We start from the raw sequence: 22634 nt of genomic DNA, 5'->3' as shown, positions 1-22634 counted from the left end.
GTCTTTTCGTCTCCGACAGGTAAGCGGAGCTCCGTCCTTAACTGGCAGGACTGCGAGGTGCCGAGCCCGCAGCCCCGCGGCTGACCGCCCCCTGCGCGCCCCGCGCTCCCGGCTCCAGCGCTCAACTCCAGGCTCCGTGAAGCGGCTCAGGGCCCGGGGCAGAGGCCTCTTGCCCTGGTGACCCGGGCTGGGGTCTCAGCTGGGCGGGTGGTGGTGGTGGTGCGGGTGCTGTGGGCCCAGGGAGAGAACCCCGGGAAGAGCGAGGCGGCCTCACCTGGCCTGGCGGGGCTGCGGGGCTGCGGCCTCACCTGCGTGGAAGTGGTGCCGCGCCTCCTGCAGCAGCCAGGGCGCTGGCCAGAGGCTGGTGGACTCGGGCCGCGGCGCTGATGCCACGTCTTGCCACAGTGGATGCTCTCCCAGTTCTCGTATTTTTTCTATTAAACACCTGCTTTGTTCCGTTTGCTTTGCTTTGCTTTGCCTTTCCAGGCAAACTTGAGGAGTCCCTCCAGGGCAGATGGGAGGAGGGGGTGGGGTTGTCCTGTGGTCTGGGGTTCCAAGGAAATAGACGTGGAGTGGACTGAACCCTAGGCAGGGACAGAGGCATTGGCGTCTTTTCCAGCTCTGCCCTCAGCTGCAAAGCCTGCGCCCGCCCGGGGCTGTCTGCAAGGGCGCTGGTCTGTTTCTCATCCCCCTCCCTCCGGCTGTCGTGGCGTCGGTATCTCCAAGTCCCAGGTGCAGGCTCAAGCTGTGGCCACTCCTGACACCTGGGGTGCCTGGGTTGCCCTCAGCCTGGGGTCCGGGGTGGGAAGGGGCTGGGGTGGCAAGCAGGCTAGGGGAGAGAGCCAGGGGTGTTAATTACAGTACAACTTTATTAATACTGGGATCTTCACAGTGCATTTGTTACTTGTAGCAGTGACTATTGAAATCAAGGGGAGGACAGAGTGAAGGGGGCTGGCAGGAGAGAATTTTTCCAAAAACTGACAGAAAAGAAACAAAATGGTGCAGGTGCATGGAGGGGCAGAGATGAGAAAGGGTGAGTAGGAACCAGGAGTTGTGGCCTGGGGTGGAAAAATAAATTAAAAAAAGGAACAAGTTAACAGCACCAGAAAAGTTACTTCAGTCCAAAGACGCTTTTGAAAAGAATATTTCTCTGTACAAAATGAGAAAGAAAATGAAAAGTAAAGAATTCCCCCAACCAAAGTCTGTGAAGTGGGATGGTTGGCTCGGATCCCAGGGGGTGGGCCTACAAGGTGGTCACTAAGTGGACAGCAGGGCAGCACGGGGCAGTCACAGGGAGGGCGGGGTGGGGGGAGGGTGGAGTATATACAGCCTGGGAGGACCCGGAGGGGAGCAGGGAGGTGGATGGGGGAGGGGAGAACTGTGCCATCCACCCCTTCTCTGGGAAGCCACAGCTTTCCTTCCCATCAGTCAGGGCCCCACCCTGTGGACCCCCCGCCCCCACCACGAGCTCTTTCTCACAGGGTTGTCTAGGCCCGGCCACACCCCTGGAAGCAGAGGCCAGGCCTGCCCACCACTGCCCCTCACATCCTGCATCCTCCTTGGGCAGCCCACCTGGCGGTCCCTGAGGCAACCCTGGGGGGAAAGGTGCACCAGAAACCCTGCCCTCTGAGCCCTGGCGTCAGCCTGTGCTTGCAAGCCCGAGTGCTCGGGGCAGTTCTAGGCCCTCATGACTTCCAAGCCCCCCCCCCCCCCCCCAGCCTTTGGGAGCCCTGTGGGAGTTCTGTCCACGCAGGGGCATTGGCTCCCCCGCTGGAATTCCAGTTCATGGCACAAGAACTCCTAGGAGTTAGAGCCTGGGGCAGGGGGTCAGCTCCAACTACGCCACCCAGACCAAGGACAGCCTACTCTTGCGACCCCTGTCATCCTCAGATCCCTGCTGCTCCACCGACCTGTGGGTCCACCTGGAATCCCTCCACGCGCCCTAGGCTCACATGCTTTCTCCTGCTCACACTGGTGGCTCGGGCAAGAGCCCTGCTCCTCCCCGGCCCCACATCCCGGGACGGCATCTCCTCTGGCAACAGAGAGTCAAAGCCAATCTTCCCGGACTCACTGCTTGACCCTGAGCCTGCAGTCCACTCAGACCACGGCAGGCAGGCCCTGGGGGCCCTTCCGCTCCCCACCCTTGTTTTGGCTATGCTCAGGACACTGGAGAGCGCGCCAGCTCCTCTGGCTTCTGGGGCGCCCGTCCCACCCCTCTCCTGCTGTGGGCCCAGCAGGCCACCGTGCGCCTTGCGCTTCAGGCACTGGCAGACATATACCCTGTTCCATCACCTCGTCTCCACGTAGTCCTCATCCGGAGTCCGCTCCATTTTATTATATTCATAAAATAACCCCCCACCCTCTACACCAGGCTCCACCTCCAGAGGTGGCTGAAACTGCGACTCCAAAGTGCCACCAGTTAATGCCTTATAGACCCAGCTGAAAACTGGATACCTGCAAACAGCGGTGCCACTGGCCAGGTGACCCCAGGGCCTCGGGACTGCTGTCCCTGCTGCCCCACCTGGCCCTCACCCCAGCCTGTCCCACCTCGTGGGGAGAGGGGAGCTCCCTTAGGGGCCCCTAAGCCCCCTGGAAGGCCCTGTTGAGGGCCTCAACACTTCCCCTTCATGAGTGGCCCCGGCCACCAACTTCCAACCCACTCCCTAACCCTGACTGGGAACCTGACCCCTCACCCCTCTGCAGCCTCCTGTCTCCAGCTGGAGGGGCCTGGGACAGGCAGAGTGGCAAGAAGGGAGGTGAGTGAGGTGCTAGCAGGGGCGGGGAGGGAGCCAGCATTCAGGGGAGACTCTGGGAGCAGCTGGCTCCGGTGCGGACCCCAGGCCGGGGTAGGGCTGGGATGGTAAGGAAGGCTGGCTGGGCCCCTCTACTGTGCACTTGCTGGGGAGAGGCGGGGCCCTGCAGGGAGGACGTGGAGGGGCAGACGAGGCAGGGGCTATAAACCAGTTCACGGCCTGCAGGCTCGGACCAGGCAAGGTTTGTTGAAGTCGCTTCCTGCTGAAACGCGGAAATCCAAGCCGGGTGTCTCGTTCCACAAAGCGGCCTTGCCTCTTCCCTGGCTCTGTCCTCGCCCCTGGCTGGGTCTCCGCTCTGGGTGGCCACTGCTCACAGACCAGGCCGCCTGCTCGCACCGGGGCCAGAGAGGGTGGGGAGGTGGCGCCATCATAAGATGCGGGGAGCCGATCTGTCGTTGGTGACGGTCCTGCGGAGCCGGACCCCGCGCCGAATGGCCACCAGCATGTCTTCAGCTGGGGGGTCACTGGTGGCCGCTGGAGGCGGGGTGGGTGTCTCCTCTGCAGGGGTGGCCGACAGGGCTGTGGGGAAGGGGAACTGGCCCTCCCCCAGGGCATGGGCACCTGCCACCAGCTCCCCAAGCTTCTCCACCAGGCTGTGCCGGTTGGCGGCCAGCCGCTGCTCGTCGTCGTCCTCGGCCGCCAGCCCGGCTCCTGGCCCTGAGTAGCCGGCTGCCTCGGGGGAAGGGCTGCCCCAGGCTGTGTTGGGCAGGCTGAGCCTCTTCGGGGAGGCCTTGGCGAGGTCTGGTGCCAGGGGCGAGGCGGCCTCATCGGTGTAGAACACGCACTCCTCACTGCCCGCCCGCGTGGGTCCCACGTAGCTGGGGGAGTCGGGCACTGTGGGTGTCTTCACGGGCACGATGGGCGGCCGGATGGGGATGGGGCCAGCGCTGGACAGGGCGCGGCGCACAGTGGGCTTGGTGGAGGGCGTGCGGCGGATGGTGGCCACGCCGGGGGGTGCGCCCGAGGGCAGCCCCGTGGTGGGCAGCCCGGCCGTGGAGGCTGGGCGCTTGGTCTGGATCAGGCGGCGGTAGTTCTGGGCGATGTTGCTGTTGCGCGGGATAGTGGATGACTTGTCGAACTCGGGCGGGCCTTCGCTCTCCGCGTCCCCGTTCACAGAGTAGCAGTCGTAGTCAGAGCCTGGGGGTGGGGGGCAGGGGATGCGGTGAGCCCCCAACCGCCCGGAGGAAAGACAGGGCCCTCGTGGGCAGCAGGTACAGCTTTCCTGGCAGGCGAGGGGTGGGACTGCCGAGGCCCAGTGGCCCAGCGCGTGGGGATGGCAGTGCCCTGGCCTACCTTGGGAGGGGATGGTGTCCTCGGAGCACGAGGGCGTGGTGGTCTGCGTGCTGTAGCCGCTCGAGTACTGCAGTGAGTCCCGGCTGCTCTTCTGGTGCTCCAGGCTCAGGCCGCGGGTCAGCACCATGGCCAGGTCACTGGCCGCAGGGGACACCTCCTCACCGTGCTGGGAGCGGCAACATTGCAGGCTGAAGCCTCGCTCCCTGCTGCCCCCTCCACCAGGGACTCCAGGCAGCCCCACTGGGTGGTTAGAGCTGGCCCTGCAGCCCCCATGCTGGGCCATCTGCACTGACCAGGCGGCTGCAGAGATGCCACCTACCTTGGCTGCGATGGTGGCAGGGGACATCCGGGGGCCCGGGGTGCCTCCGCTGGCCGGGCTCGGCTCTGTGTCTCGGAGGAGCTCCACCCTGTCTTTCCTGCGCTGCAGCGTGGTGCCTGAGGGCGGCTCGTGGGGGCCAGCCTTGGTCCAGTCCTGGGGGTACGGCGGGGAGGTCAGGGGGATCCTGGTCCTGCTGCCATGGCCAAGGGGACCTCACTGTGGTTAAAGCTCTCAGGGTATGCAGGTTTGTGCGAGGCCCCTGGCTCACTACCATGGCTAGGATGGAACCTGGAGCGTGGCTGGGACCCCTCCGTCCCACCAGGCTTGGGGTGAAGATGGGATACCCTGGAGGCAGACTCTCAGGGACAGGCTCCGTGAGTGCCCCCCTGGCTGAGCCGGGCCCTCCCTGTGGGGGTGGCGTGGGGAGGACCGCTGGGGACGGTCCTGGGGCAGGGCTGGGGCACTGACCGAGGTGGGAGAGCTGCACTCGCTAACGGACTGGCAGGTTTCCGAGGCCTCAGAGGACGCAGAGCTGGAGGACTTCTGCCGTGCACAGGCGAGCAGCGGCCGGCAGGGAGGGGACGAGAGAGGAGAGGAGAGGAGAGAACAGCTCTGGTCACAGCGCCTGCATGCAGCGGGCTGCTTCATTCAGCATCCCGTCCCTCGCTCCAGGGCTGCGGCCGGGGGAGCGTCGGCAGCAGAATACAGGGCCCATAGCACACAGTAGGCGCACTGCCGTGCCAGAGGCCCCATCCAAGAGCCATACATATTGAGGATTAGCCACAGGACTTGGTGCCGCTGGCCTGGAGGCAGTGGGCCAGAGACAGAAAGATGCTAAGGATGGCAGCTGGGTCAGTGGTGTCACTGTTTCCTCAAAGGGATGCTAGGGCCATCCTGTGCTTGTTCAGCCGCCTGCTCTTAGTCTCTGTGCATGGATGCCCTGTGGACACCTGTTACTGACAAGCCTGGAGATCAGGGAGGAGTCAGGGCTGCAGCCTCAGGTGGGGTGAAGTGAAATGAGAGGAAGCCCAGGGCAGGTGATGCCCAGAGCCGGGAAAGAGCTGGCTGTGCAGAGGAGCAGAGCGTGGCGTGGCTTCGACAGGACGGGGCAGGAGCCCAGTGAAAGCTGGCTAGAGTGTGAGTGGGAAATTGCTGTCCCGAGTGGCAGCAGGCACCAGGTACCTGGGAGGCCCTCTCGCTCCAAACTGACAACGAAGGAAAGAGAAACAGTGGTAGAGGCAGGGCCACGAACTCCTGTGCCTGTGTGCTGGTGGAGTTCCCAGGGCAGGTGCTGTCTTCAGCACTGTGTCACCGAGGACAGTGTGGTGAAGCCACCATGGCTGCGAGGGGATCACGAGCAAATGGTCGCAACAACTTTGCCTCTGGTCCCCAGAGTTCCTGCAGGCTGTGACAGCCCAGGATCACCTCCAGTCAAAGCAAACAAGGCTCCAGGGGGGATTTGGAGGAGGGAGTGCATTCAGACTGCACAGAGAAGGCGTCCTGAAAACTCAATGGACAGTTCCACACCCACTCGTGGAAAACAAACAGAAAAGCCCAAACACGTAAACGACAAACAAGAGGAGCTTCTTCGACCTCACAAAGAGTATCTACAAAAACGCCAACGGTTTTCTCTCTGCAGCTGGGACAAAGACAAGGATGCCCGTGATCGCCACTTCTAGCGCTGGAAGTCTTCGCTACAGCAACACAGCAAGACAAAGAAATAACATTTACAAGGACTGGAAGGGGAGAAACGGGGTGACCACTGTTAGCAACAATGTGATACACCAGTGTGTAGAACATTCAAGAATTTATACATTGTTAGAATAGGTGGTTTTTAACAAAGTTACTGGATACAAGGCCAGAAAAAACAATCAGTTGAACAGCTACCAAACAGGAAAAAATAATCCTTACCAAGCCAACATAATAGCATCAGCAAGCATCAGATTCCTAGGGGGAAAAATCTACTGGTAGATATGCAAGCTCTTTACAAGAGGACTACAGACACATCATGGAGAAGGGGCTGAACTTAAATAAATGCAGACGACGCACACAGTCACAGCCACAATCCCAGGAGTGGTGTTTTGTCTTGTTTTTCTGGTGAGACTGACAAGCTGATCTTGACATGTGGAAGGCAATGCAAAGGGCGCAAACCAGACAGGCCGACACCAGAAAATGATAACCAACCGGCAACAGGAACTGCTGCAGAGGACAACAATGAAGACGGAGTGGCACTGGCACAGGACAGGCCAACCAGAGGAGCAGAGCACAGAGTTCGGGGGGGGGGGGCAGCCACTCGCAGCGCCAGCTGAAGTCAAAGGCGACTTTGTAGAGTGGCGGGGAGAGGACACTATGCTCTCCGTGCAACTCCTCCACCCCCAGTTCCCGGGTCACACTCAGCCCCCAGGGCACTGGTATTAGTTCAAGAGGCCGGGATCTGGGACGAAGGAGGAGGACCCGGGCAGGGGAGGCCACGTGTGAGCAGAAAGCCGGCCCCGCCAGGACACTGCCTCTGCTGCTCTCCACACTGTGGACCACGCGGCGTCCAGTATCTTGTTAAAGCAGCGCAAACTGGCTGAGAGAGATTAGACTGTCTTTTCAATAAATGGTTGTGAGTCAGGGGTCAGTCACAGAGCCGCATGGGACAGAGGACCTCCACGCGCACACAGGCTGCATGTCTGAATCAAAAAGGTAAGACAGGAAGGCTTCTCAAGGACCTAGGAGTATGCGGAAGTATCTCCAGCACGACACAAAGGTACCAACAATGTGAACAATGGGTACATCGCACCACATTACAATGAAGAACTTCTGGTCATTAAAATACTATTTAGAACAATAAAAGGTGCAGGGTGAAAGAAGAAATTTAAATGTAGTCTTACAGAGTGCTGGCTTCAGACCCCTCGCCCTGTCTGGACAGGCTGAACCCCATCCTTTCTATCCCTACTGCCCCCCCCCCCCAAGTCTTTTCTACTTTACAGCCACAGGGCGGGCGAAGGCGAGTGAGGTGACTAGGTCATGCAGGACCTCCGCCCTCCACTGCTCCATCCCAGGAAGCGAGGGGAGTTCTGGGTCCCACCCGGAGGGTTGTCTGCCCGTCTGAAAATCCTAGCGCTGGCCCCTCGTGGCCTGAGCCTTCCCAGCCCCAGGAATGTTGGGGTTAAGGGACAGCCTCACTGTTGGAAGGTGAAGGGAGTTGGGGGGGGGGTCCTGTCTCTCCTGCGGTTTGTGATTCTCTAAACCCACCCACTCCCCACCACAGGAACAGGTGAGCATTCAGTTCTCAGGTGTCTCCCACCCAACAGTCACGGTCCAGAATGGGGCCTCTGACCCCCACATTCTCCGGGATTAGACACAGGTGTTTATTCCTCCGGAATCGCCCTTCACTGTCACTTATGAGTCTGCTCCTCGGGGAAGAAGCTGGCCAGCTCCCGAGCCTTCAAGTCCGAGCCTGTCTCGGATCCGGCCGATCATGCCCCTCCTCCTGCGCCTTGGCACCCGGCTACCAAACCTTCACCTTCCTCTTCCTCCTCTGTGTCCATCTCACCTTCTCTGTCTCCTCTTCCTCCTCTGTGTCCATCCCCCGCCCCCACTACCTACACTCTAAGAAGTCATCCCCTCCTTCCACCACCCGGTCCTCTACTGGGAGGCCCACCAGGTCTGTCAGGTGTGCTCTCCGCATAGCTGTAGCCTTGTTTACCCCAGTCTGAACAGGCGCGCTCCGGCCCTGTCTGGGTAAGTGCCCACCTTCCCTGGGAAACCTTGCTACCTCTCTCCCTGCTGCGCTCTCTCACGTCTCAGTTCTTGCGTGAAGACAGAAACCTCTCTCTGAGCCGTTGTCGGTCATGGATCCAGCAGAGCCAGCCGAGGAGGAGCAGAGACAGTGGCGAGTCCTGTCCGAGCAGCTTCGCCCTGCAGGGGGCTCGGCGCCTGGCCAGCTTCCGTGCTCCCTCGGCCTTGTCTCTGCCGCCATTCCGCGGAGACAGAGGCTTGGCCACCCTTTCTCTGCCCACCTATGTTAGAGGCCCCTGCTCCGCAGCGTCTGCCTTGCTGGGGTGAGGGCGGCAGGTGCGCAGCGCCCTGCTCCGCTCCCTAGGAGGCTGCAGTTGTGGGGCTGCCACTGTCGAGACTCTGCAGCCTTCTGTCATCCCTGTGTGACTCTAAAATGACTTACAGTCAAGTTCCCGGAGCTGTGTTTTGTCTTTGCACTAAAGCCTTCCCTGAGCTTTCTAGGGTTTCACAGCACTTTGGTGTAAAGTAACTTGATGTCTCCAGTGCTCAAAAACTGCTCTGAAGTAACTACTAGTTAAATACTGTTATGTCCCTTTAAAGGATGTTTTTCTCTAGTTTAGAGGTTTTAGAGGACTGTTTGAAAAGTTAGTTCCTAGCTTTTTTTTATTTTATTTTATTTTTATTTTTTGACAGGCAGAGTGGACAGTGAGAGAGAGAGAGAGACAGAGAGAAAGGTCTTCCTTTGCCGTTGGTTCATCCTCCAATGGCCGCTGCGGCCTGCGCACCACGCTGATCTGAAGCCAGGAGCCAGGTGCTTCTCCTGGTCTCCCATGGGGTGCAGGGCCCAAGCACCTGGGCCATCCTCCACTGCACTCCCGGGCCACAGCAGAGAGCTGGCCTGGAAGAGGGGCAACCAGGACAGAATCCGACACCCCGACCGGGACTAGAACCCGGTGTGCTGGCGCCGCAAGGCGGAGGATTAGCCTAGTGAGCCGCGGCGCCGGCCGTTCCTAGCTCTTAAAAGTCCAGAAGAAAAAACACCACCTTACTGTCCTGTGCAGCTGCAAAATCACAGGCTGATGTCCTGTGCTGATCCTTTTTCAAAAAGGTTTTGTGTTTTCTAACTGCCCTGGGTAACAAAACCTCATGCATCTTGGGGGAAGTTTCATGTGTGTTGTTCCTACTTTAAAACTCTGAGACTTAAAACTTCGCCTGTTTTTAAATGTGTGTGATCACCTTAGCTCTGATTGGATTTGGGCCACAGCTTGAGTTGGCAAGCTGAAGTGAAATGTATTACTAATTTTATTTTGACCTAATGGTTTGCAGCTCGGACAGTCTGACCTTGAGGCGTCCAGCTGGATCCCTGGAACTCTCAAAAGGTGAGGCTGTCACTGGGGGAGGAAAACCTCCTTAGTTAACTTAAACTGTGTAAAATACCGATGTCAGGTTGTAAAATGATGTCCCACTTAAGCTGTGCTGATGGGCCATGGCTACAGAGCAGACCCATCTCCCACGCTCTGTCCCACGCGTAGGCTTGTCCTGCAGCTCACGTTGACTGTGTGACGGCGAGGGGTACCGCAAACGCTCTCTCCCTCAACTCTAGCTTTTGACAGCGGCTGGGTCGGCACTGGGTCCGTGAGCTGGCCGAGAGCTCCTCAACCACATCGCCATCCTTGCTGGCAACCTGCTCTCTCTGCAGGCAGCCAAAGTGAGATTAAAAAAATATATATATACTGCTACTACGAGTCAACAAGAGATAGCCCAGTGTGAAAACAAGCGAGGATCTCAGCATGCGCTTCAGGAAACGGGATACGCAAATGGCCTTTAACAGTGTGAGCTGGTGTTCAAAAGACGTCCAACGGCACTGCCATCATATCGCGAAGAGCAGTGTCGGCTGGGACAGCTGCTCGCAAAGGAACGGGACGGGCCGGCGCTGCGGCTCACTAGGCTAATCCTCCGCCTAGTGGCGCCAGCACACCGGGTTCTAGTCCCGGTCGGGGCGCCGGATTCTGTCCCGGTTGCCCCTCTTCCAGGCCAGCCCTCTGCTGTGGCCAGGGAGTGCAGTGGAGGATGGCCCAGGTGCTTGGGCCCTGCACCCCATGGGAGACCAGGAGAGGCACCTGGCTCCTGCCATCGGATCAGCGCGGTACGCCGGCTGCGGTGGCCATTGGAGGGTGAACCAACGGCAAAGGAAGACCTTTCTCTCTGTCTCTCTCTCACTGTCCACTCTGCCTGTCAAAAACAAAACAAAACAAAACAAAAACAAAAAAACAAAGGAACGGGACGTGGGTGCGTCCTGTGGCTCAGTGACTCGGCTTTGCAGCCAAAGATCTGCAGTGCCCCGGCAGACACAGACCAGCCCTCTGACGGCATTGCACAGAGGGATGCTACACGGCGGTGAGAACAGCACACACCTCCAGGCAAGCACGGGGGAACGGAGAAGCCAGAGGGGAAGGGCGCACGCTGCGTGATTCCACGGCGTACGTGACAGGAGGCGCTTCACAAGGTCATGGGGAGACGGAGCTAAAAGGTGCTTATTGTGGTGGAAAAACATTTGAAATCCTGCAAAGTGTTTTCAAATATACATTTTCCATGAACTTTCTGAAGACCCTCCATATATATATGTATATATATATGTGTGTATATATACGTATACACACACACACACATACGTGTTTATGTATATGTAGGATGGAGAAGGCAAAAACGACTCGAGTCCAGAGAGTGGTTACCTTTGTAGGGCACAGGGCTCGGGTATCTGGCTTGTGCACTTTTATTGGGCTGCACACTTAAGATGTATTTAGTTCTGTGCATGCACAAAACACGTCAATTAAGAAAATTCTTTAGAGACTCCATGGTGATGGACAGGACTCACAGAATAAAAGCAGTATTTGAGTCCATATTGGTACAAGTAAATGAGTGTGTAAGTTAAGTGTGGAGAAGGGATAGCATTTTACGAAATTTTTATTAACACAGGAAGAAGAAAGTCACTATGGTAACGGGCAAGCCTCACCGGCGGATGATGGGACTGGGGAGCGACAGGGTAGGTGCCTCGTCTCAAAGCGGCCCTTCCCCAGGGTACCGTGGGCCTGGGCAGGCGAGGACTCTGCAGGGGCGAAGCCTGGCAGACGTCGCCTTAATCAAGGATCAGGTGAGGCAGCGGTGGCACCACGCGGCACACCACCACTTCTGGGGTCCTCTTGCCAAAGATGAACGCCCTCTCATTCTGCTTATTTAGTTGATTCTAAAAGCAGAGCAGGGGCGGGGCGTACTCTCCAAATGCCCACTAGAGCCAGGGTTGGGCCAGGCTGAAGCTGGCAGCTGGGAACTTACTGTGGGTCCCCCACATGCACACACTTGTGCCGGCACTGGGCACTGCTGCCTCCCAGGAACGGTGATGGGGGTGTGGCTGCCTCCAGCAGGGTCGCAGCTGCTCGCCAACCACCTGTCTTCCTCGCAGGTGGTCTCTGCTGTGGGGCCTCCAGTTCAGCGTCTGACCTCCTCAGTCTGTAGCTCACCTCCAGCTCACCTCCGTCTTCCTGTGTCTCCACTCTGCGTTCTGGTTAGTTTCTTGAGATCCCTTTTCCAGCCTGCTGTTTCTCTTTTTTGCTTTTGAACTTCCTGCAGAGAACTGTTTCACTTGCCTGACCCCTCGTTCTACGCCAGGTATGACAGATCCAAACTGAGAGACATTCTGCAAAATACCTGACCAATATTTAAAAGGCTCAGTCACAAAAGACACTTAAGAGGGCTGGGCCTGGGCCAGTGACACAGACAGGATGCAGGCAACACCTGAGAAAGGCCACAGGTGCTTACATAGCTGTCGGCACTGGGGAGACTGCGGGAAGGGGCGGGGGAGCTGTGTCCTCTTTCCCAACTCTCTACACGGCTGAAACGATTTCAAAGCAGACACAGTCCTCTGCGGGTAGTTCAAAAGCAAGAGAGCAAGCAGGCTGGAAAAGGGATCTCAAGAAACTAACCAGAACGTAGAGTGGAGACACAGGAAGACGGAGGTGAGCTACGGACGGAGGCGGTCGGACGCTGAATTGGAATCCTGGCAGCAGAGACCCCGAGCCGTGAGGGTGGAATCGGGAGAGAACGGCTCGGAAGTCCGAGAGCAAATCGGGTTAAGGAGAAACAAACCCATGTTGTGGACTCCTTACAGCAAAACACAGAACAGCCTGAAACAGGCCAAAGATGCCACCTCACTCAGAGAGCCAGGTGGCGACACTGTCACCCCGGGCTCGTGGTCATGGCTAAACCACCAGCAGATGAACCCCAAAATGAAGCAGGTTTCCAGATAAACAGGGACTCGGCGCTGGCTAACCACGCTCTCTGCCTCAGGCAGGAGGAGGGTCTCGAGACGCAGGGACACCCGAGTAATGTGGGGCCTGGCACCCTGCGGGGGACAGCAGAGCCCAGGCATGGTCCCCGTGGCTCAGTACACGCGTGGTGCCTGCACAGAACCCAAGAACGTCGCCCCGTTTACTTCAAGGCATCTCTAGATCGCTTACAGTGGCCAACACAATTGCCTCTGTGGGAATGACGAGAGAATCTGTGTTCAGTGCAGGTGCAGTATTCTCCCCTCAGCTCCTGAGCTGTGGATGTGGAACCCAGGGACACGCAGGGCCGACGGCATCGACAAGGACTGAACGGAGCAGACCACTGTCGTTCATGGGCACTACAAGTAGGAGAGCAGGACACCTCACAGGGACGGCGGTCTCCGACTCACTCAGGAGGTGGGTGGGTGCTGCGCCCCGGGAGAGCAGATACGGGAAAAGGCAAGGCGAGGGAAGACGTGCAGGAGGCACAAGCGCACCAGGGCAAGAAAACAAAGTAGGAGCGTCCACGCAGTTCAGATCACATTAAACATCAACGGACTGAAAGTGCCGACTAAAACCCAGAGCCCAGGGCCGCGGGGATGCCTGCACCCCACATCAGAGCTTCAGGCCAGTCCTGGCTGCTGCTCTGGGAAGGCAGCGAATGATGGCCCAAGTGCTTGGGCCCCTGCCCCTGTGTGGGAGACCTGGACGGAGTTCTGGGCTCCTGGCTTTGGTCTCCCCAGTGTTGGCTTTTGTGGGTATTTGGGGAATAAACCTGCAGATGGAAGATCTATCTTGTTCTGCCTTTCAAATAGATTAAAAAAAGAGAGATTGTTGTCTGACTGAATTAAAAGCAGGAAATTTAGGCATATGCTGTTTATAAGATTCATCTAAAATACACGGATAAAGTGGGTCTAAAAGCTGAGATGCAAACTGGAATGCAGTCAAGGAACGGAATCAAGTCGCAGCCGCTGCGGCGGCCCCGGCAGTGGCCAGCCCGACGCCCACTCACCTGGCTGGTGATGTCTGAAGGCATGGGTGAGGGGGGCTTGGAGTAGGTGGCATCCTGGGAGACGAAGCCAGAGTCGTGGGAAGAGACGCTGGAGAGGCGGGCGGTGGCGGTGGCGGTGGCTGGCTGGGCCAGGCTGCGGTAGCGACAGGTGGAACTGGGTGAGTATGTTTGGGCACCCCCAGGCCACGGGGCTCCGCCACCCTTGGCACTGCTACCGCTGCTGGGGGCACTGAGGGAGCGAAGGAGGGCACAGCGGCCGGACAGGGAGACAAGGGGTGTGTGTGGCGGGGAGGGTGACAGACGAGGGTTGGGGAGACGGGTGAGGGGCAAAGGAAGGAAAAGACAATGTCAGATGACAAGGTCCTGAGATCCAGGTGCTACAGAGGAGCTGGGTTCTGGGATGGCAGGGCAGGGCCAGAGCAGGGGACCCCCCCCGCCCCGCCCTGGCCTCAGTGCTGTGTCCAGGGTGTGCCTTAGGCTAGCAGTGGCCTCAGGGAGAGGCAGAGTGTGTGATCACCCTAGACAGCCCGCCTGGTTTGGTGTTTGCCATCTAACTGCTCTTTGACATCCAGCACCTGGTGACGGGCTCCCTGCCTCGCGTGGAGGGCACCTTCCAGGAGGGTCTGCAACCACTGTCACCCTCGTCGCTCCACTGCCCTGACCCTGACCCGGCTCCATCCGCGTGGCGCACACCTTCTGCACAGCTCTCTCCCCCAAGGGCAGTGTTTCTGGCCACAAAGGTTGCCTTCCTCCCAAACCCAAACAGGACCCTGCAGTCCCTCCGCTCCCGCACTGGCTCCCGGTCTGCTGGTCAACCGTGCCCCGCAGAGGGATGGTGCTGGGGACAGGGGTGCCTGGCCTGGGGCAGCCTTCCCCAGAAACCTGAACAGTACACGGCCCCTCCACTGTGTTCTCGGTGCCAGCCCAAGGGAGGGCCCCTGCTCCTAGGCTTGCCTGGTGGCTGAGCGAGACCCCTGGGGGCTGCATGGAACAGCTCCCTGGGCATCGGCTTTGAGGAATCAGCCAGGCCAGAGTGCTGTTGACCTCGCGGTCTCAGGGTTACGTCCCCTGAAGCCTCTGCACCTCTCCCTGATCTGATTCTTACTACCCCTCGGGGTGCTGGGCACAGTGGAGTCTAGTGGCTACAGGCTGGGACTCTGCCTCAGTTCCCGCTTCTGCGACATGCAGACAACACCACACCTGAGAGGGTGGTGGTAGGAGTCAAGGAAGCAACGCACAGTAAGCGAAGCCGCCGCCAAGCCCTCCCCGCCCGCCAGGGCCCGCACCTGCAGCAGTCTCGGGCGGTGAGGCGGCTTCTCCTCCACGCTGGCTGAGCCCCTGCTGTAGAGGTGACGTGACGTCTGGGGCCCCGCAGCCGTTCTTGAAGCAGCTTTGTGCAGAGCGTCCCTGCCCGCCCCCCGGACCCCACCCCCACTCACCTGCACATGCTGGACTTCCGGGAGCTGGAGCTGCTGGGTGACGAGGGCGGGGTCTGGTAGGACCAGCTGTAGTCTGAGCCCTTCAGGTCCTTGATCACCTGGGCAGGGACGGGGATGGGGGTCATGGAGGCAGCCCCCCCCCCCCCCGGAAGCAGGATCCTTTTCTGGACACTCCATTTTCTTCCCAGAAAACCCCTCCCTAAGCCTTAATGTAAGTTCCTCAGCTGGGGGCAGGAGGCAGGGGGAAGCTGGAGGGGATTCGGCCCTCTCCGAGCCCCTCTGGCTCACACGCATGGGGGGTCTGGCTTCTGAGCCTGGCCCAGGTCAGGCAGGAAACACGGAGAACAGGTGCTCCCGAGGAGGCAGGGGCGGCAGGGCCAGGCCGCAGTACCTGTGCCACCCTGGGGCTCTGCTGGCTCCTGGACCTGGCCAACTTTCCCCTGTGACTCGGGGTGTCTTAGGGCACCTGTGGGAGGACTTGATGGGATGACCCGTGGAAAAGGCGGGGCACACGGTAGGCGCCTAAGGAGTGCATTCCATGTGGGAGCAGGCTGGGCAGGTATGTAGAAGTAGGGGGCGAGGGGGCGTTCTGGGCATGGATGGTGCCAGGCCGAGTTTGGCAGGGGTCTGGCTGCAGTGGAGCTGGGGCCTGTGCCCCCCACCTCCCGGCTGTGCCCTCCACTGTTCCCAACCAAGGGCAGGCACCTCTCCTCCCGGCCCGAGCCCCAGGGCTGGCCGTACCTGCTCGCTGGCGGGAGGCAGCTTGTGGGGCTCAGCGGTCAGCACCACCAGGTCGTCGATGATGCCCTGCAGGTGGGTGATCTCTCCCAGCATGGTCAGCTCGCCGTTCTGAGGAAGCAGTGTCCCACTTGCCGGCTCTGCCCTCCCGGCCTCCCCCCCGCCCCATGACCAGTGCTGCTCAGAGCTGGTGGACGCTGGGCCCATGTAGCCTGGGGGCTGCGTGCCATCTGTCTAGACCAAGCCATCGCACAGTGGGCTCTGGGAGCTGCCTTTGAGCCCCTGCAGGGGCCCAGCCACGGGTCCCCGAGGAGTGGCCTTTCTTGCCAGACCAGAGGCTGAGGCCGGGTCCACCCTGCGGGGCCTGCTCACCACGACGGGCTGCAGGAAGGCGATGAAGCTGCAGAAGCGGCCTCGCTCCTCAATCAGGGCCCGGCGCACGGCCTGCTTCTCCGTCTCCTCCAGCAGCAAGTACATGTCGTTGACGTCCTGCAGGGCGCTGTCCAGCTGGGGCTGCAAGTCTCCTTTCCCTGGATGGGGGGAGGCGAGGCTGCGCTGGGGACGCGGGCCCAGCTCACTGTGCCGTGGCTCAGGCCCCCGCAGTGGTGTTGCTGGCGTGGGGGCCGGGGGACTGGGGAGGGTCAGCAGGACTCTGGGGCTTACGGAGGGGCTGGTCCCACCAGAGCAGGCAGAGAGGACAGACGGACACAAACACAGACACACACACAGGACAGACACAAGAGCCGCAAAGCCACATGGGACTCAGGGTGGACAGACGAGCACGTGAAACCCAGTTGGGGGCCTGCACTGCCCAGGACGCATCACTGCCTGCGGGACAGGGAGCCGGGGTGGAAGCAGGACAGTGGAGAGCCGGGGCTCAGCTGTCGGCCAGGCCAGCAGCGGTGCGGGGGGCGGGAGAGCTAGGAGCTGGGTCTTGGGAGCAACGCACAGACAGCAACAGCACTGAGAGGCAGCGAGAGAGACAGAGAGAGGATGATGGAGAGGAGACAGGGGAAGCAGGCAGGCCACACGGGATGGTGGGGGCCAGGCTGGCGGGGCAGCCGGGCTCTGTGCCCTCCCACCCTACCCCAGCCGGCCGACTCCTCCCGGCCTGGCGGACTGACCCAGCAGTGGCCCCCAGACTCATCTCTGGCCAGGGGCCCTGGGCGCCCCAGCCCCAGGCCCCTCCCTCGGTGGACCGACCGCTTTCCTCGCTCCTCCTTGGCCGGGAGAGGCTCCTTCCAACGGCCCTGAGCTGGGGGAGACAGACAAATGCAACAAGGACGGGAGGAGCGGCTGGAGGGGTGGACACTGGACTTACCAAGTAGCTCTACAGGAAGATGAGGGAGGAGGAGAGGAGAGACAGAGAAGAAAGAATGTGTGAAGGACAGCCGATGGACAGAGCCGCTCCTGGCCTGGGGCCGCCTCGGCCTCCCCACAGGGAGGTCCTGGGCCCACCTGGGGGGCAGGGCGGCTCCCTGGGTCCCACCCAACAGGCTGGAGGGTCCTGCGTGGAGGCTGAGAGGGCCCCGCTGGCCAGGGTGCTGCCTGGGGGCGCCCCGCAGGGGCCTGGGGCCGCTACCTTTGCGCGCTTTCTTCTGCAGCTTCAGCGTGTCCGAGGACTTCTTCTTGATCTCGTGCCGGGCTCGCTTGTACTCTGCGGGAGCGAGAGGGGGCGCTAGAACCAGGCCCTGCGGGTGCAGGGGCCCCCACCCCACGGCCCGCCCCCACCTTTTGCGTGGTCCTTGTCCAGCTGGTTGGCCGACTTCTTCCAGTCCTCGATGCGCTCCTGCAGCGGGTTGATGAGGCTCTCGAGCAGCGCGCTGCGGGCAGGCGCAGTGCGGGTCAGGGCCGCGGCTCCCGGCGGACGGCTGCCGCCCACCCTCCGCCGCCCGGCCGGCCTACTCACTTGGTGAACTGCCGCAGCTTGGTCTCGATGCTGCGGTGGCGCATGCACATGCGTGTGAGCGCCGAGCCGATGTCCCGCGTGGCCCCTGGCGAGGCAAGCGCGCGGCGTGGGAAGGGGCCTGTCGGGGCCTCTGCAGTCCCGGCCCTGGGCCACGAGGGGGCGCCCGGGCCCGCGAAAGCGGCGTCGGCGGCCAGCACCGCCGGCCCGGTGGGGACAAGGACCAGGGTAAGGCTCCTCCATGTTTACGCAGCCCCATCTCTCTCACGCCTCCTCCCGGGCCCGGCCACCCCTGCCACCCTGGCCGCCTGCGGCTGCGGGGGCTCTGCTGGCCAGGCCTGGAGCTGCCCTCTCGCCCAGTGGGGAGAGGCCAGGGCTGCCAGCGGCAGACCGGAGAGGGCCGTGCACCGTGGTCTTGTGTCTGGCTCTCAGCGAAGACGGTGCCGGAGCTCAGGGCCCTGCTCCTGGGCCCCGTGGGAATGGCGGGAAGGAGCCATGATCGATCGGACTCACAACACAGAGGGGTGAGCCGCCATGGTCGCCAGGTCCAGCGAGCTGACCCCGGCCAGAAGGGAACGTGGGGTGTGACATCCTGGTCGCCACTCACCCACTCCTCCGTGCACGCCTCTTGTGATGAGGGGCTCACTCCACTGGAGCAGACCCAGGGACGCCAAGGACCCACCTCGGGCCTGGCGTCCTCTCCCTGGCCCACACCCACAGGCCCTTCCAGGTGCCAGGCCCGCCCCGGGCCGCACCCCTCCCCACCTCGGGTGTTGGTGGCCATGTCAGCCACTTTCTGGAAGGCGTCCAAGAAGGCCACGGCCGCCAGCACGGTGGTCCTGGGAGATGGGCGATGGGGTGCAGGGTCAGAGAGGGGCCGTGCTCTCCTCTGCCCGCCCCGCCCCTCCCCCGCGGGGTCGCCCGGCAGCCTCACCTCAGCTGGGAGTGCAGCTTTGTGGCCTTGGAGTTGAAGTCCTCCCAGATGGGGTAGGAGCTCTGCCAGAGGACGGAAGAGGACGTGAGACCCTCGGGGAGGTGCCCGCAGCTTGGGGAGGGGGCGGGGCTCTCCCTGCCTCTGTCTAGACTCTGCACAGTCTCCTGTCCCCTCCCCCCGGGGTGGGGGGAGAAGGCTCCTGGGCCCTTGGAGTTCAGAGGGGCTGGGCCACCAGGCATCCCCTCCCGCCTGTGTGCGCCACCTTCACAGAGAAGATGGAAAGGCAAACAGCAGGTCCCCACTCCTCCAGGCTCCCAGGGCCCAGCAGGGGGTCTGCGGCGAGCCCCACGAGGGGCATCCTGTGTGTGGGGGGGAGCCCTCTGACCTGCCCACTTGCCTTAGGGGCAGAAGGAGGCAGGGCTCAAGGCGATGCCAGGTGTCCAGCGGGGCCTCCCCTGGGCCCCGGAAGCTGCTCCTGGCAGGCCAGCAGCAGTGGCTCCCAGGCCCAGGGAGGCCGTGGCTGCCGAGGGCCTGGCCAGGGACAAGCAGGCCCCGGGCTGAATGGGGCCTTGTGCGGCCAACAGAGCCACCGTTCTCCGCCCAAGCCCTCCCCTCGAGGGGAAACAGTGTGGCCTTTATCCCATCCTGGCCCGGGGCTCCTCACTGGGAGGGGGCTCCCAGTAGGGAGGTCGGGCTCCAGGCGACCGAGCTGTCCAGTCTGACGGAGGGGCTTTGCTGTCCTGCACGCTCTCCCTGCGCCCAGGGTCTGGCAGGCCCCAGCCCTGTGGAGCAAGCAGGACGGGTGCTGGGGCCAGGGCTTTCCTCCCGGTGAGGGGAAGGTGGCGACCCCAGCTGAGGGCCTGCAGGGATGACGAGAAATACGGCGGCTCCAGGCCATCTCCGAAACTGCCCCCTCCCCGCTGGCCTCTGCCAGTGTCCAGGGAAAGCAAATATTTGAGAGTGCTTGGAGGCTGCAGCAAGAGGGGAAGCTGTGGGTGGGCTGGCCCCCTGGGGCCTGGCTCAGGGTGGAGGGGCCTGGGAGGCAGCCCCAGGCCTTGCACCACCTCCCCCAGCCCCAGCCCCTGTGAGGGCTCTGCTGGCGGGGAGTGGGAGACAACGGCAGAGGCCAGGCCCAGGCGCCCTCCAGCACAAGGACGGGCGCACCTCGGCCTCTCCCTCTCCCTGGCAATGCCTCAGGGACCCCAGAGACGGAAAGGGTCCCAGTGAGGCAGCATGTGACAGCAGGGGTCACAGTGGCTACTGCCCCCATTTCACAGATGAGCAAACTGAATGGGGAGCTCATCAGAGAGGTCAGGTGAGCAGCCTAGGCCACTGGCCTGATCCCAGGCCTGGCCCTGGGTGCAGGTGGACAAGCACCAAATGTCCAGGAAGGCCCTGCGGGGCTGGAAGGAGCAGCCCTGAGCCCCAAGGCCCGAGGCCGCTCTGGAAGGGGAGGGGAAGTGCTTGTCCCTGCAGGGGCCCCTGTGCTGGGGATGGGACTTGTGTCCCCGGGAGACATGGGGTGTGGGACAGCAACGCAGGCTCCGATCCCAGAGAGGGCTCTCGGGGTGGCCCTGACTTCAGTGCCCAGCCCACAATGCAGGGGCACTGCGCGATGGCCAAAAGGGGGCATGGTCCAGCTGCACCTCTCTGTTGGGGCACCTCCCACCCAGCCGGCCCCCCAACCCCGTGTCCAGGTGACACCCCCACTTTTGGGGGAAGGCAATGATTATCACCCACTCTCCCTACCAGGCTGAGGCCCCTGTGGTTGAAGCCCCTGTGGTTGAAGCCCCTCTGGGCAGCAAAGGGCAGCCCCTCCCCACCTCTGAGCCCACACCCTCCCCTCCTTCCCTTGGCCGTCTCTCTGCCCAGAGCGCCAGGGAGGGGGGCTGGGGAACAGGTTCAGGACGCAAGACCAGTTCCCTGTCCCCAGTCACTTGGCTAGCGGCCACCTCCCCCTACGGAAGCCCTGCTGTTGGGGAAACGGCCAGGAGCTGCCCCTGAGATGCACACAGCCAGCTCCTTCCCCGTCCCCGGTTAGGGTCCCTGCACGCACGCCTACGTCACAGGCAGGGCCATCTCGGCGCTCAACGTCACCCCAGGTGAAGCCTCTCCCACTGTGCCTGCTGCGGTCCAGCCAGAAGCCCTGGCTAGGATCTGGGCCCGTTTGCTTCTGTCTCGTCCCCAGGTTCCTTGCAAATTGGCTGGAGAGCGAGGGATCGGGCCTGCATCTCCGCTCAGGGCAAAAGCTGCTGCCTCCACGCCTCCCGTGTGGCTACCCAGAGCAGGAGGGGGCGGAGGTCCCTCCCCCGGCGGAGGGGGGGTGCTCTGTGCTGCCCAGTGCCAGAGAGGGACCCCAGGGCCGGGGCTCTGCTGTCCACAGGGCCTGCAGAGGTGTGTGCAGGAGGAGGTGCCAGGGAGTGTTCACTCGCGATGGGGCAGGAGCACCCCCATGCTCTTCACCCAGTCCCCGGCGACAGCAGCAGGCCCCAGGCCTCCTTGGGGTGGAGAGGGCAGGGATTTGGCGGCTGCCTGGGGGGTGCTGCTCCCTCCCTCTTCCACAGGGCCTGCCCCAGCAAGGGGGGGGGCTGGTGGGACTGTGCTGTGTACTTGTCAGTGTGCTGGGTGCTGGGCTGTGCGGCCGCCAACTCTTGCCCCGCTCCTCCCCAGCCTGCAGCCCTGCTCATTCGTGGCAGATGGAGCTGCAGGGTCCTGGCCCGGTCCGTTCTGGGAGCTGGACCCTCTGCCGGTTTAGCCCTGGGCAGCCCTGCCCAGCCCTGACCCCTCTGAGGGAGACCCCCCTCCCTCACAGCTGAACAATGAGGGCTGAGGTCAGGGGCAGGGCGCAACACTCTCCTTAATGACCTTGAGCCACTCCCGGGCCTCAGTTTCCCAACCTGGTAGGGTGAGCCTGACCTTGGGTAACAGCGGGGGAGGGGGCTGAGGGAGGAGTGTCAGGGAGGGGGAGGGCTGGAGCCGAGAGCCCAGGCCCGCAGTGGGGTAGGAAAAGCGCTCCCCTGGGGTGGCTCCCCAACCTTCTCCCCGCCTCCCCCCAGGGCCTGTCCTCGGCGCCCGGCGCCCACGGGCATTCAGCCTGGAGGCCTTGGAACCCTGGGGCTTCCAGGGGCTTGCGTGGGGGGCGCCGGGAGCAGAGGCCGAGGCCGGGAAGGAGTTAACGGTTCTCCGCTTTATTAGTTTTTTCCCTGCTTTGGCGGTGACAGCATTGTCTGGGCTTCGGGGCCGTCGGAGGCTGGGAGGGGGGGCACGGTGGTGGAAGGGGGCGGAGGCCCGGGAGACCCCAGACCCCTTAAAGGGCAGCGGAGTCGGCCCTGGAACCAAACCCCATTCACGCGTGGTTCCGAGGTCTGCGGCGCAGAAACCCGGCGTACTCGCAGGCTCGGGTCGGGACCCCCATGGGGCGACCCCAGAGCCGCACGGACACCCCGACACCCAAGCACTCACACTCCGAGCCGGGCGCGCGAGGGCAGGGCCCCGCAGGCGCAGGCAGAACACGCGAGGGCAAGGACACACGGACGCCGCGGCGCGCCCCGCTCACCTTCATGTCGTTGACGATGGCCTGGAAGAGCCCGCCCAGGGCGCCGCACTCCTTCTCCGCCGTCTCCATGGCCGGGCCGGGCCGCGCCGCGGCGGCGGGGCGCTCGGGAGCTGGGGGCCGCGCGCGGGCGCTCGCTCCGGGCCGGGCCTCCCGCCTCCCGGCCGCTCTCAGCGCTCCGGAGCGTGGGGCCGCCGGCGGGCGGCGCGGGCCATGTCGCGCGGGGCTGGCGGCGGCGCGGGGGGCGCGGCGCGGGCGGGCAGCCGCGGCGCAGCCTGGGCGCGGGACTGAGCGGCGGCCGTAACCCGAGCCGCCGAGGCGCGGGCGTCACGTGGGGGCGGCGCAGGAGGGCCGCGGGGAGGGGCGCGCCGCGCGGGGAGGGGCTGTGGGAAAGGCCGAGCGGGCGCGGGCCCGTCCGCGCCCCGGAGCCGGGCTTTGAAATCCGAGCCCCGGCGCGGCCAGACTGGTCGGGCGAGCGGGGCAGGCGCGCGCGGGCGCCGCTGGGGCGGGGCCGGCCAGCTCCCGACGGGAGTGCCAGGGGTGGGGGGTCCTGCCCCCTCCCCGGGCAGGGGCTCCAGT

The 22634-nt window shown here is 62.6% G+C and overlaps 2 protein-coding genes and 1 long non-coding RNA gene across 21 annotated transcripts in view; 2 read left to right on the top strand and 1 right to left on the bottom strand.

Moving 5' to 3' along the window:
- Positions 1–1200, top strand: part of IL34 (interleukin 34) — a 61554-nt gene extending 60354 nt beyond the window's left edge. For 6 of the 13 annotated variants that reach the window (XM_070062756.2, XM_070062749.2, XM_070062754.2 and 3 more), the window contains exon 7: positions 20–460. In XM_070062756.2, the coding sequence (XP_069918857.2) occupies positions 20–23 (4 nt within the window). In that variant the 3' untranslated portion in view covers positions 24–460. Of the gene's footprint in view, positions 1–19 lie in introns of all 13 variants that reach the window. The other 7 variants (XM_070062746.2, XM_070062752.2, XM_070062747.2 and 4 more) reach the window with 3 other exon arrangements.
- On the bottom strand, positions 812–22360 carry MTSS2 (MTSS I-BAR domain containing 2). Of its 7 annotated transcripts, none has more exons than XM_051847269.3 (14): positions 22059–22360; positions 18503–18564; positions 18334–18407; positions 17572–17656; positions 17394–17485; positions 17245–17319; positions 16035–16192; positions 15666–15773; positions 14925–15022; positions 13486–13714; positions 4894–4968; positions 4426–4578; positions 4107–4272; positions 812–3950 (listed from the first exon to the last, which is right to left on the bottom strand). In XM_051847269.3, exons 1-14 carry the CDS (start codon positions 22125–22127, stop codon positions 3181–3183), a joined length of 2214 nt encoding a protein of 737 aa, XP_051703229.1. In that variant the 5' UTR covers positions 22128–22360; the 3' UTR covers positions 812–3180. The 7 variants fall into 7 exon arrangements, 6 of the variants coding, with proteins under 6 accessions (XP_051703229.1, XP_051703231.1, XP_051703230.1 ...); XM_051847271.3 differs by having other exon boundaries at positions 13486–13618; positions 22059–22262; XR_016225412.1 differs by lacking the exon at positions 4894–4968 and adding an exon at positions 14772–14826 and having other exon boundaries at positions 2896–3950; positions 13486–13618; positions 22059–22262.
- Positions 9393–13264, top strand: LOC149121010 (uncharacterized). The gene is made up of 3 exons (XR_016225413.1): positions 9393–9530; positions 11128–11194; positions 12717–13264. It is a non-coding gene; the product is annotated as an uncharacterized LOC149121010 (long non-coding RNA).
- Positions 22361–22634: the final 274 nt, after the last annotated feature.

Source organism: Oryctolagus cuniculus, chromosome 18, assembly GCF_051225735.1.
Source record: "Oryctolagus cuniculus isolate XC-2025 breed Fujian yellow rabbit chromosome 18, ASM5122573v1, whole genome shotgun sequence".
NCBI lineage: Eukaryota > Metazoa > Chordata > Mammalia > Lagomorpha > Leporidae > Oryctolagus > Oryctolagus cuniculus.
The sequence above is the reverse complement of the archived record's forward strand: the minus strand, read 5'-3'. Positions and strand labels throughout refer to the sequence as shown.

Bases quoted from the DNA above. Each gene is read 5' to 3' on its own strand.
- MTSS2 (XM_051847269.3), bottom strand. From the start codon at position 22,127: ATGGAGACGGCGGAGAAGGAGTGCGGCGCCCTGGGCGGGCTCTTCCAG. The intron at 15,023-15,665 runs GTACGGCCAGCC...GTCCCTGCCCAG, and splicing joins TGCCTCCCGCCAGCGAGCAG to GTGATCAAGGACCTGAAGGG. The intron at 13,715-14,924 runs GTGAGTGGGGGT...TCGCTCCCTCAG, and splicing joins CGGAAGTCCAGCATGTGCAG to TGCCCCCAGCAGCGGTAGCA.